Source organism: Cryptosporidium ryanae (assembly GCF_009792415.1).
Source record: "Cryptosporidium ryanae isolate 45019 chromosome Unknown contig_24, whole genome shotgun sequence".
Taxonomy (NCBI): Eukaryota; Apicomplexa; class Conoidasida; order Eucoccidiorida; family Cryptosporidiidae; genus Cryptosporidium; species Cryptosporidium ryanae.
In genome coordinates, this window is record NW_027125549.1 from 109,207 (window position 1) to 122,885 (window position 13,679).

Genomic DNA, 13,679 nt, shown 5'->3' on the forward strand with positions numbered 1-13,679 from the left:
CACGCTCCTCTCGCAAGTTTTGTTACGTGTATAGTCAAAGCAAGGACTCAGAGTTCTGGAAAATAAGACAAAAGAAGTTGTATTCTGACAAGATTAACGAGAGTTGAAAATAATTACTCCTATAAACATCAGTATTTATATACTGTTGAATAAGTTATCAATAGTGAAAATAAGAAATTGGGTAAAAATATATATAATGATTGGTTTTATTGTGACGAGCAAGCAAAAAGCTTAAATTTGCTATTTGAATTATTCAGCAGTTTTTCGGGGGAATCGAATTCAATAATTTTTCCATAGTCGAGAACCATTATTTTATCGTAGTTCAATACAGTTTTAATCCTATGAGCAATAGTAATTGTGGTCGAATCTTTAAATTCACTTGAAATGGTTTTTTGAATTAAAGAATCGGTATATAAGTCAACAAACGAAGTTGCTTCGTCCAAAAGCAGTATTTTTGATTTCCTCAAAACAGCTCTCGCCAAACAAAATAGCTGTTTTATTCCAACACTGAGAGTGCCACCCCCTGGTAAAAATAAATGGTTGAGTTTGTCTGGAAGAGCCATAACATAATCATAAATATGAACTCTTTTGAGCACATTGTACAACTCGTCATCAGTAAATTGGTTATTTGGGTCTAGGTTAAAGCGAACGCTTCCTGTGAAAATAATGGGATCTTGAGGGACAATGGAAATACGACTCCTGAGTTCACGCACTGGAATCGAAGCAGCATCAACACCATCAATGAATATGCTGCCGCTAGAAGGGTTGTACAATCTTAACAACACGGTAAATAAGCTACTCTTCCCAGCTCCTGTTCTCCCAACGATTCCAATCCTTTCTCCTGAATTAATGCTAAAGCTGATATTATTGAGTATGAAATTCGTTGAGTTAAAATCAAAACCTAAGAAAACGTCTTTGAACTCAATTCTGCCTTTTTCAGGCCAATTAGAACCAAGTAATTCGTTGAAATTGTGGTCAAAACCCCTCTCTTTATTGATAATAGAAACTTCTGTCAACTCGGAATCTGTGTAGTTTCTTATCCTCTCGAAACCAACCATGTCAGCCTCGAAGTCGCCCAAAGTAAAAACGGTGTATCTCAACCATCCAGGCAAGGTAACTGCAAAAGACAATATTGTTCCAAAAATACCAGCATAATTTTTGTTACAACAGGATAAAAGTAGACCAAATGTGCCGGAAAAAAAAAGCGTAATGCAAGCAATAACCTCCAAACGCAAGTTTAACCAACTGTAAGCCGTATCAACATGGTATCTTACGTTGTTAAGTAGAAAAGCGGAATAGTCAAGTTTCTTAGTTAACATGTCCTCGGTATTAAACGCATGTATTGTGGTTAGTCCCATAATTGTTTCAATGGTATGAGAAGTTATTGGTGCAGATAGTGCTGCTGATCTTCTTTCACTTTGACGAAGTATTGGTGGGTACTTTTTAACTGTACGGTAAAATGCGTAAAATAGTATTGGGAGACAAATGAAAAACTGCGGAGTCACAAGTCCTGTTGAAATTAATATAATACCACAGGTAGTCATGGCAATTGTCGCGTTGTTAAAATCAGTAGGCAGCAACTCGTCTACATTAACAAGATCTGATGTGAATCTATTAAGTATGCGCCCTATTGGAGTGTGTTCAAAGAATTGTAAAGGAGCATTTTCAATGTGATTTGAAAGTTTACCGTGATATATTCTCGACACATTTAATCCGCCTATTTTGAACAGTCCGGTAGTAATCATCACAACTAGCGGAAACACTATGGAGAGCAAGGCAAGTAACCCGAAGTAAAATCCCCATTCCAGCTCATAAAAGTGCTCGGTCCAGTATCCTATGTAGAAGCTGCTCAATACGTTTAAAAGTGAACTTAGTAATACGAATGTGATTATCCCAATGAGACAGGATTTATTATAAGAAAGTACATATTTTAAATAGGTCTTAAATGTGACAACACCTTCAATGTCTTCCTCTAAACTAGTGTGCTTGTTTTCTGTAACTTTTTTTGAGTGACTTCTTTCACTGAAATACGTCTCTATATTGTTGTTAGTGTCTTTAGAGTTATTTTCGTTACCGTTTATGCTTGTATTAGTATTTTTTATGTCGTTTAGTTTAATGTCCTCGAAAATTTGTCTAAATTCTGGTATTCCTATAAGGCCTCTAGGATCACCGGAGTAGGTGGGACTCTTTTTCGAAACGTCTAAAAGTAAAACGTGGTTCATGTAAGGAACAATATCTAAAAGGTGAGTGGCTAAAATGACGCACTTGCTCTTTAAAAGTCCATTAATGCAATTCTTAAATATTTGATGAGAAACATGGCTGTCTACTGCACTAAGACAATCGTCAAGCACGTATATTTGAGAGTTTTTGTATACTGCTCTAGCTAGGCTAATTCTTTGCTTTTGTCCGCCGGACAAATTGTTCTCCTCTCCTCCAACTATTGTCTGATCGCCATTTGGAAACAGTTTAAAGTCCTCAGATAGAGAACAGGCAAGTACAACCTGGTCATACCATTTCTGACTGAATTCAGATCCAAAAGTAATGTTGTCTCTAATTGTGCCTGTGAATATCCAAGCCAATTGAGGTACATAAGCAGGAGTGCCCTTTATTCCAACGGAGCCTTTTGAGGGTGTTATTTGATTTATAATTGAAAGTAAAAGCCCACTTTTTCCGCAACCAACAGGACCTATTATCCCCATTAACTCACCGGATTTGACCTTAAAGTTCAAATTATTTAAAAGCAAGTGACCGTCTTGCCATCTAAGTTCGACATTATTGTAACTCACCAAGCCGGGATAATCGTTTATCTCGCTTTTATTGAAGGAATGAAATAAGTTATTGTACAGGTCTTTTATGTCTGCAACGTCCCTGTTCCTAAGCAACAAAAATTCTTTGATTCTTTCACAAGACAAAAGGAGATCCCTAAATTGAGCATACGACTTCGGGAATGAAATCAAGACCTCGCTAACTGCGTCATAGAACACAAGAGCAAAGAAGATATTTGCGGGATCTATCTTCTTTCCCATGTAATTTAATGTTAATATAGTTATTAACGTTGAATGCAAAACGACAGCGTGACAGAAGGTGGACAAGGACCAGTAAATTCCCTGAAGCAACAAACTGGACATCTCATACATTCTGTATTTGCTTATTTCCTTGACAAAACTCTTTTCCCATGAGTATGATTTGATTATTTTAATACAATTCAAATACTCCGAGGTGAGCAGTATTCTTTTGTCTCTTATTTCTGAAAACGCCTCTCTTTCATAGGCTCTGTAGTTTAAAGAGACAACACTCAACAATATGTGCACTCCCATTACTAACATTCCTGCCAAACCAGGGATACCGATTACGAAATACAGCGAAAAAACAGCAAACACGATAGAAACAATTCCAGAATAAAATTCGTGGGAGTTATGGAATCTGCTAAATCTGGAAACATCATTACTTAGCAAATTAACCACACTTCCAAACAATCCACTTGTGTCGTTTGCAGCTTTTTCTGAAAGCAAAGAAGAGATTGAAAGACGCGTCCTTTTGATTTTATCATCGTGATCCACGCAGCTGCTATTGTTATTCGAGCCATTCTTGAACATATTTGAACTCATCCCCAGTATTTTCCTATAAACCACTCCTGTCATTAGGGACCTTATATTCCTACCAATCTTCGTTACCAATCTGGTTTCTTGTTGCCTAAAAACTGGGTAAAGTATGCCTATTATTGTCATAGCCATTATTATAGACATTCCTTTTTTCGCCACTTTCCTGTTGAATCTTTGAGGTGCCACTCCTATTAGCAGGGCCCATGCAGGGACTACCTCCTCGATCTCATTTTTACCATCAAGACCATCAAAGTAGTCGTTCATAGACTGTATTTGAGTCAGGAGTGTCCTCATTAATACTATTTGCACGGTTACAAGTATATTTGAGGCTACCACAAACAAAAGAGCCAGATAGAATTCTTTCTTAAAGCAATGATACAGTACCTTGACTAATGATGGGCTACTTCTATTGGCGTGTTTAACATTGCTATACAGGTCAAGCAAGTTGTTTTTCCAGCCTAGAGTAATAGTTGTTCTTTTTTCCCCCAACTCCTTTCTCCATGCCTCTTCAAAAAAAGGAACTAAAAGTTCTGGGGAACTGCTCATGGGCAATTGATAGTACTCATCCAAGTCAAGTATGTGGTCACAAGCATCCTCTAGTTTCTGAGTGAACCACGAAAATGTCCATCTTGAGAACAATCCCGCACTCTCCTCCAAAGTTATCTCTCCAAGTTTCATCTTAACGCCCGGTTCGGCTTCCATTTTCTCCTCCATCTGATTTGACAACGGCTCGTAGCCTCGATTCCCTCCCAAACAGTTTCCATGTGGCATTATATATGAATATATGGTCCTTTGTACTAATTCAATACCATGAAAAATAAAAAATCTCAAAATCAATCACATTTGAGTCCGTTTAAATTACTTTATGTTTATTTAGTTATCCTGGCTGACGTTGATTTAAATATTGTTTATTTCTTCGGCCAACATCAATTATTCGGTACCGCCCGTTAAGGCGCCATATGCACAAGGTGGTGGCTTTAAATTAGATTATCAGATAGAAGGATAGGCATGCAAACGGTCTCAAGAGAGTGCATAGAAATGCTCAAAAAAGAACGCGAGCAGGAAGCTCAGTAAAGGAGTTCGCCTTTTGGTGTTACGTTAATGAGGCCCTCCATGTAGTAGATTTTTGAACAGGGACTTACCGTTGTTGCCGACAAAGCTTCAGTATCCTTGTACATGAGCGAGTAAGAGTTGGTGATGAGAAGCGTGTTTTCCGAGCGCAGCAGAGTGTGAAAATTGTGTGATAACCTTGCATTTGCTGTTTGTTCCCGAGAGCAGGTTTAGGTGTCTTAACGAGACAAACAACATACGTTTTTTCTCCTGGCACATGTCCTGCCCAGACGCTTATTTCCCAAAGATACATCTTTAAACCTTTTGCCGCCAAAACGACCCGCCACTATGCACCCCCCACACTGTATTATAAAGCATGCGATTTGAAGGTGAAATTAGGATTGTTACTAATAAAGATAGGGAGATACATGCGTAAGTGGAAGGAAAATAAAAATAGAATAAGGAAACAAGTTAATGGGTTAAAACGTGGAGCGGCGACGAAAAGTGTGAGAAAGAGAGAGCAAGAGAGCAGTTGTAGATTCGAGTGTGCAGAAATTAGGTGGTTTAGTTTTCCCAAAAACAGGACGAAATACGACAATTTAGAATTACAAAAATTAAAGTTGGTTTTATAATGAAAGAAAGGAGTAGTATGGGTTGTGATTTACCGGAGTTTTTTTGATAAAAGACACGTGAATTAGTGAATAGGCTTTAGGTTAGTGTAAATGTACAGGTGTTGGTATATGAATGAATGAGTTTTAAGGTGAGCAAAAATGAAGTTGGTTATGGGAAGAAATCTATGCAGGAATTTCATCGCGGTTGTAACGCTGACTTTGGTGGGATTTGACTTAATTAAGGGTGTGTTATCTGGAGGAATAGAGGACAAAAAGTTTGATAATAAAATAATAAAAAATTGTCCAAGAGGATTCACGTATTCAGTTCTGAGGGAACTATTGGAAAGTGGTTCTTTGGAGGTTGCTAAAAAAATAGTTGATTCTCTTGAGTTTAATGAAAAAGATGTTTTATATGGATTAAAACAAATTAATACGGATACAGATGTGAATGAAATGAAAATAATTTTGCCCGATATAAACAACATTGGAAGGGAAAAAATGATGGTATTGAATGAGTTTGTATCGTATGGATATTATTTTGACTGTAAGAACATTAGAGAGAGTTCGAATTTTTTGTTCTGGTTAGTTAGACATTTGGACTTGGAATTTGTATCAGCAGCAGAGGCGTTGAGTATGGTTAAGAACGTGTTTATAGAAGGGAGTTCTAGGTTTGACGTAAAGGATTTCATTCCAATGGAGACAGTAGAAACCATTAAAATGTCAGATATAATAGCTCAGAAAAAGGAGGACAAATACCCTTCAGTGTTGCAAATAAATAATGCGATAAAAAGGTTTACCTCGACGAAAAGATTTGTGGATTCAGATGGACCATTAGACCTTCCAGATATAATGAATATACCAAGGGCATCTCTAGACGATAAAAAGCTAAAAAGCAGAATCTATTTGCTTCAAAAAAGTGGTTATTTTCCAGATATAAGGGAAAAGTCCCAGATGCATACAGTTAGATATATAATAAGGACAGCCAGGTATTATTTGAATAGGTATATATCACCAGAATTGGTTTATAGTATGTGGAGTGTTGTTTACAACGCAATGACTGGGCTAAGACTTCCAGAGTATCAAGTTGAGATGGACTTTTTTATATTAAAAAAAACAAATTCAGATACTTGGCCACATGAAGCAGACGTATTGGATGCGATTTCGTATTCATTGAACTACCATGGAATAAATACAAAGCCGTTGAGTATTCATTCAGAGTGGTACATTAAGTTAAAAAAAGGAGGTTACATGTTAAGTTTTCCAAAGAATGTTAAGACAGCGAGGTGGTTTTGCCGTTTTTTTCAGCATAATTTACACATATTCATAAATCCCTATTTGCAGTTTAGCATATGGAAAAAAGCAGTGGAAAATTTACTAGAGTTAAATTTGGGTCAAATAAACATTTCCAACGACAAGTGTTTTTTTAGAGAGGATCCTAAGTTTCCCTGGCCCAGTTGTCATAATGTAAATAAGGATGATCCAAATTATTTGCCATTTGAACATGACAAGGTTTTGGACAATCTAAGTTATGAATTTTCAAGATTAGTGCATAATATAAATCCAAGTTATCCTTTTAGTGATATGTGCGAGGTAACTAAGAAGTTATTATTGTCTGGGTCTTATAGAAGAGAAGTGAGGCAACCAACTAAGAAAATCAAACACATAATGAGGATGAGAAGGCTGGAGAGAAAGATATACTTGAAGCGTTTGGTGCACAGCTATAATGAGAATAAAATAAATGAGCCCTATATAGGTCCTAGTAATGAGATGCTTTTCTTTTTTAGAAATTATATTGACAAAGATATTGAGATATCTGATAAGGTTATAGACAGGATTGTGAATGAGAAATTCATGGATGAGGATCTGGAGGATTTGGTTAAAACGAGAAACTTTGTTTTAGAGTGCACACAAATATACAGTTTACTTCCATCAAGGGAAAAATGGAGCGATAAGGAGATAGAGGAAATACCTATTAGAGGTAAAAAAGCAATAAGCACGGCGTGTAGTCAGTTATTTTATGCAAGACCAAAGTGCAAGTTTGATTTGATACCTATTTACCACCCCTCCAGGGATTCAAGCGATATGCTTTCTGGTGAGTTCTCACTGAGAATATTTTCTTATTTGAGAAGCATAGGAATAATGAACGTGCTTCCGGACGAATTTTGTAAGGATTCAATAAGGGTTTTGGGGAATGTATTTGGCATTGGATTTAAAACTTTGGATAGAATTAAGAGACAAAACTCCAGAAAATTGAGGACTAGAGAAAAAGCAATGATAAATGGTTTGTTGAGATTCAAGACGCTTAATAGAAATGAGATACACCTTTCAAATGTTAAGAAAATGAATGAAATGCTTGACAGGATTATTAAATCGAAATTGGAGGATAAATTAGGAATCAAAAAAAGGAGTTCTTCAAGCCTCACTGATAGTCAAGAGTTAGAGAGTTATGTTGAAAAATCATATGATTTTAAAAGGTGGGAAATAGAGGAGTTGCAGGATTTGATAAATTTAAGTAAGAAATTCAAATTTTATGATTCATTCAAAAAATTTCCGGTTCACAAGTTTAAAAGAATTTGTGAGACTCAATTAAATAATTTCGTACTTGGAATAGAAGGTATATATTCTTATATGAATAAAAAAAGGGAGGAAAACAGGGATAAAGAGGTGAAAATACTTAAGAGCAAAAAAGGTAAAATGAGGGATAAAAAAGGTTTAAAAAACATAACTAATGATAATATTTCAGAAAAGATGACATATGAACTTTGCCTTAGTTTGGGAACTTGGCAGGAATCTATAAGAAAAAGAGTTAAAAATTATATTGAATTCTTGTGGTTAAAGATGAATAATAGGAATACTGACTTTAGGTATTCAAATATGTTTTCATTAAAGTTGGGTTCAGAATCAGAATTTTTGACGGAAAAGGGAGTAACTAGAGACATTAATATAGAAACGGAGATATCAAAAGTATCATATGAATCAACTGCTAATCTATTTTATAAAAGTTTGGCTGCAATACTGAAAGAAAAGTTTCCGCAGTACGAATTTAAATTACCAAATACAGAACCACTTGAACCCGAAGTTAAGCGTTTAAGGAAACTTGGATATGAATGTTTGTTTAGGACAGGAAAAAATGACGGTTTGCTCATGGCAGAGGAATGCATAAAGTATCTTTATCGCTATGGATTGTATATTTTAAATGGAATAGTTTTAGATATTGACAAACTTTACGAAGCTTATATAGTGGCGTTTAGAGAGACGGGAATGGAGCTGATTACCTTTATACCGGATTCGCCCACAATTGAATTAAAAAAGTCCATAGTTAGAACAAGTTTAAACGATTACAATTTTCATAGATTTGAATCATTATGTTCTCTAAATGAGATAGATTCTGATGCAACATGGAGTCAACTTTTTAAGACGGTTGAGTCCATTTCGACGGATATGATCATAAATCTGCATTCGTTTGGTTTAGTGCTTCCCGGAACAGATGATCCCTTATTACTCCCCAAAAGAACCCCAATCAGACACATATGTGAATTTGTGTTGGGCCTCTTAAACCCAAACAAATTCACCGTTCAGAATGAGGATGTTGGTGAGGACGGTAGCGACGTAGGGTTTTTCAATGGCCAAATTAGAAAACCCGAGTATGTCCGAGGCTATGTCTGGCAGGAGGTAAACAAAATATCTTCCGCTTCGGTGCTTGATATAACTCAAATGGAAAACAGAAGGTTCTCAAGAGCATTGATGACCGTCTACTTTGTTCAGTCTTGCATAAGCGAATATATGTTTAAATTTAAAGGACTTCATTACATGATTGCTGCAATATTGTGTAGAAAAACAAGAGAATGGAGAACATGCGATGAACCTGTGAACAGCAATATGAAATACAACTATTTATCCGACGTCACCCTGGATAGGACTTTGGAAGAAAAAGCATCAAAAAGACTAATAAAGGGAGTGTTTGTTGATATGGTTTCTTTTGAGTTGCAGGAAAAGGCTATAGTGCATTTATGGATAAATAGGGATATAGCAATTCCAACTGACGTTATGCCTATATCGTACAAAAGATTCTGCCAAACATCAGTTCGAATTTACGAGTACCTCACTTCTCAAAGGTTTGACACCTTCAATGATGCCTGCATTCACAGTCTTGAGGTTGACAATATGTTCAGAAAAGAACAGGACGGAGAGATTTACACAATAATAAGGAGTCTCGCGAGAAAGATATGCTCGGAAACGTACTGGGGACAAGAATGCAGCAACAACGATGTTATTGCTCAATCTGCGCTGTTACTGCACAGGGAGGTATCTAATTTATTAAAGTCCTCAATGCATGTTTTGCCCTTGGCGCCCTTTTGCAACTTGGCGTATGAGATGGCATTCAGCAGAGACCCGGTTGGCCTTTGTGGCGGTAACAAGGGTTTAAATGATAAGGTAAGGGCAAAGGTGGGAACTGTTTTGTACTCGCGTCCGGATCATGAGATAGAAAGGGATAGGGAGGATGAGAGGAAGAGAAGCAGTGTTAGACTTTACTATGGCGACATTAGGCCGCCGGAGGAGGACCCTAACGGTGTTTTGGGTAGCATACTGAGCACACATTCGTTGGTAAACATATACACGGAGGGTTTGAGAGCGATTTGTGGAAGCGTGCCCGTTTCGGTGAGGGATTGTTCGTTAGTGCGTGGATTTAAGGAAAAGTATTTTAGCATATTTGAGAACAAGGAGAGGACTTTGAGATTGAATGAGGAAAGTTTAAGACTCTTTTTTCCTCAAATAAACAAAGATACTAGGAATGTATTTTACAACGACGTGCCTGTCAGAGTCGCAACCTTTGTTGATATTTGTGAATTGGGAGTATCAACTTTTGAGTTGAGTGATGAGTTGTTTAATACTGCTTGTGTTGCTTCTTTCGGACGCAACGGCAAGTCCGGGAGCACAACTGCAAGGGTAACTGGGGAAAGGCAGACGGAACGGTACGGTCCGGAACAAGGAAGGTACGGCGAGTGGGCCTCAAATATATTGTACTGCAGTTCAACCTCGAGATGGAAAAGCTGTTCTAGTTGGTCGGAAAGGGTGAATACAGAGTTTGAACACGTGGACGCACTGAAGTTGTCAATGAATTACATGAACACAACTCCTTTATTAAGAGCGATGATAGACTTTATGACTATATTCATCACATCAAATATGTCTCTGTTTCTTTCTGGAGCGAATACACAGTTGCTGTCGGAGGATAAGGACGATTTGAGGTACATAGCATATCTGAAAGGCAACTACGATTTCTTCTGTGAGGCGTCGGCAAGGCTGTATATGTATAATGAGTTGGTAATATCTAACAAATTTGAAAGACACATAGCGATGTCATTAAGGAGAAATGATGTCTCTTACTCTGAGATAAGGGGGGAAAGGCCTAATTTTGGAGTGCCATATTTGTTTTTCAATTATGATTGTCCAAATGTGCTTTCAAAGCAAATATTAAAGTTTGTAAACGAGATAGGCACTGGCTATAGCGCTCCTAAGCAGCTTTCTAACGATGACTCAATTTTGGAGTTTAGTGTTAGAATATGCAGGAAACATTTCTCTTGGATGAATTGTGTCTTCTCAGAGGAAGTGCTGGATGTCTACAATCCTATTGAGATAAGCACGTTTGAATACGTTGCTTCTGCTATGTACAATGAATTCATTGTATCTGATTTAATTAAGAGAAATTCTATTACAAATACCAAAAAGAAGGTAAGGCCTTTGATCGAGGAGTTTAGCATTTTTTGCAGAATATCTACAAATATTATTCCCAGACAACCAAATATGATGAGCAGATCTGAAATAGAGTTTGAGATTGTGAATACTCTACCGTCTAACATGAAAAGGTTTGGACAGTTCGTAACCAATGCTTTTATTGATTCTTACAAAAGGTACAACAGAGGAGCACAGTTTTTAAGGAGCAGACAGACTCTAAGAGACGATAAATCCGATGGGTTTTCATTCAAATGATAGTGTTGTTTAAAATATTTTGCCTTTTGCTTTTCTATTTTTTAAATTTACATGTTGGTTTTATTGTTTGTTTCCAACCCGCCCAAGTGGCGGTTGGTCTGTTTGGTCTAATTTGAGCATTTGCGAATCCAATGCCTGCGCATAGGAAAAGGTAAGATTTCTCGAGTCCAATGTCCATTTCCCCATATTCAAACATGTTTTTCAACGTAAATGTGCGTCCCTTTATGTTTTCCACACACACACGTGCGCATCTCGGTCCAGGCGCAGCTGTCACTCTATTTAAGCATGACTTCTCAAACTCTAGTTCTCCAGTAAAGAAGACGGAGCAACTCGTCGGTCCACGCTCTCTGGGACGAGAAGCAGCAGCGACTGCAAAGCACGCACCATACACAGAGGGTCCGAGCAGCGGGGCGGATGGTCCCCGGGACCAGCAACAACACAGGTTGGGAAGGGAGAAAGCGAGCCAGGTAGGAAGAACTCAAGGGAAATACGCCAAACTCAGGCAAAATGAACACAGACAGATCCTTCAAATCATATTTCAGCAAACTCTAGCACCTCTCGTCAAAAACAACACAAATAAATGCATGCGGTGTATGTAATGTTTATGTCTAAGAATCAAGAGAGCATTTATGATATGCGAGTGGAGCGCGCCAGTTTGCTCGGTGAATGCTCGGTGGGAGCGAGGAGGCGGAGGCACTTGGTTCAGTTAAGTTAAGCAGGTTTTTGCGAATCCTTCAGTAGGCAGAAGGACGGGTGTTCCGTGCTTCGCCGTACATCAGAGTTAGAGTAAAACAATTATATCTTGGTGGGGCTGGTGGCGCCTTAGATCCTTTAATATCTCAGGGAGAACTAATGGGGTGGGAGGGGCAGATATGGGGGTATAATTTTTAGATGAACCCGAATTGGAAGATAAGTGTAAAGAGTCGAGGGGCGGGGCTAGCAGAATATATATTTCTGTTTGGATAAAGTGGAAAGTAGAGGTGAATGTAAATAAATAGTTAGTACGTTGTATTCACATATATATACATATATCTGGTTTGTTTTAAATAATAATAAAGTGGAAGCGAAGCGAGGATTCCATTTTTGTTTTAAATATATGTGCAGAGTTGTTTAAGCTTTAAGAAATTAGGGAACTTGGAAAATAAAGCGAGTAGACTAGACTCTAGTTACAGCAATATATATATTTGAATAGATAAATATATGTATATATTTGACATATATACATATGTGATTTAGAGATAAATAAGCAAAGGAAGTAAAAGGAAGATACAAGTTTGCAGTGCAGTCAGCACTCAGGTGAAAACTGCGAATCAAGGCGTTGCTTGTACTGTTTTTGTTAATTATTCAAGGGTGTGTAATTAGCCAGTAGGACACGGCCAGGGCCAAGGACAGGAACAAGGAGAAGGAGTAAGAAGTGTGAAAGGAGAATATTACTGAAAAGCGTCAAACAACAGCATAAAAAAGAGCAATATTAATAAGACATGGGTAACTTTAGATCTTGTTGTTCGTTTACAGACGAGCATTCATTGACGTCGACTCAATTGGTGGTTGGTAATGGTTCGGGAGTTTCAGAGACGAATTCAAACCACGAAAACGATGAGGTTGGTGACGTAAATACATTTAGTGTAAAGTTGATTATGCAAGATAGGAGCAAGCTTGACTGTGAGGTGGTTTTTGACAGCACTAGTATTTCTCTTTCTGGAGATGGTAAGTGCAGGAATATTGGAATTGATGAGATACACCAGTTGCTATATTCAAAAGAAGAGTTATCTAGAGTCGAAAGCAGTGCAGGAATAAGTGACTCTGACAATTGTGTAGCTATTCATCTAAGAGAATCTGGAAACTGTATTCCTCTATTCTTTAGGAATCAACAAGACAAGGAGAGATTCATCGCTACTGCTAATAAATACAGACCTGTTGAAAATTAAAACTACTGGTCAATCACGGTATTTAGGATTGTTTACTTTAATTTGCCTTCTTTATTTCCAGAAAAAGATAAGACAAAATAAATAAATAGTTGGTGCCTTGTTTCATTATAGTATATTTTTTAATGGATAATTTAGTGATAGAACATAAATGCAGTATTAAATTGCATGAATATATACACATATATTTGTCGCAAAGTATTTTTTGAACTTGAATTAAGAAATTTAATTTTTCATTAAACCAATGACCCGAATAAAAAATGAATAAATATATGACACGCTTTCATCAGCATTACTTACATAAGATTTCTTATCTTTTACTTTTGTGGTTGCTCCGTACAGTAGTAGTAAGGTTAAAAATGCTTTTCTCTTTCAAACAACAAAGGTAATATAGAACAGAGATGCATGCTATTTAAATGAGTATGATTAGGGAAAACGAGCACATGTTTGGTTCCTCTTTAACTATTTGTGTCTAAACTAACTATTCTGTTTCGAGGAGA

General features: G+C 37.2%; 3 protein-coding genes across 3 annotated transcripts; 2 read left to right on the top strand and 1 right to left on the bottom strand.

Annotated features, from left to right (window-relative positions):
• Nucleotides 1–206: 206 nt before the first annotated feature.
• Nucleotides 207–4,373, bottom strand: FG386_001448 (uncharacterized protein; the record flags this gene model as incomplete). The annotated part of the gene is made up of 1 exon (XM_067340841.1): nucleotides 207–4,373. One exon carries the CDS (start codon nucleotides 4,371–4,373, stop codon nucleotides 207–209), a length of 4,167 nt encoding a protein of 1,388 aa, XP_067196759.1.
• Nucleotides 4,374–5,422: 1,049 nt separating this feature from the next.
• On the top strand, nucleotides 5,423–11,254 carry FG386_001449 (uncharacterized protein; the record flags this gene model as incomplete). The annotated part of the gene is made up of 1 exon (XM_067340842.1): nucleotides 5,423–11,254. One exon carries the CDS (start codon nucleotides 5,423–5,425, stop codon nucleotides 11,252–11,254), a length of 5,832 nt encoding a protein of 1,943 aa, XP_067196760.1.
• A 1,481-nt stretch (nucleotides 11,255–12,735) lies between these two features.
• FG386_001450 (CP15/60 sporozoite 60K protein) lies at nucleotides 12,736–13,182 on the top strand (the record flags this gene model as incomplete). Its single annotated transcript, XM_067340843.1, has 1 exon — nucleotides 12,736–13,182. One exon carries the CDS (start codon nucleotides 12,736–12,738, stop codon nucleotides 13,180–13,182), a length of 447 nt encoding a protein of 148 aa, XP_067196761.1.
• Between the last annotated feature and the right edge of the window lie 497 nt (nucleotides 13,183–13,679).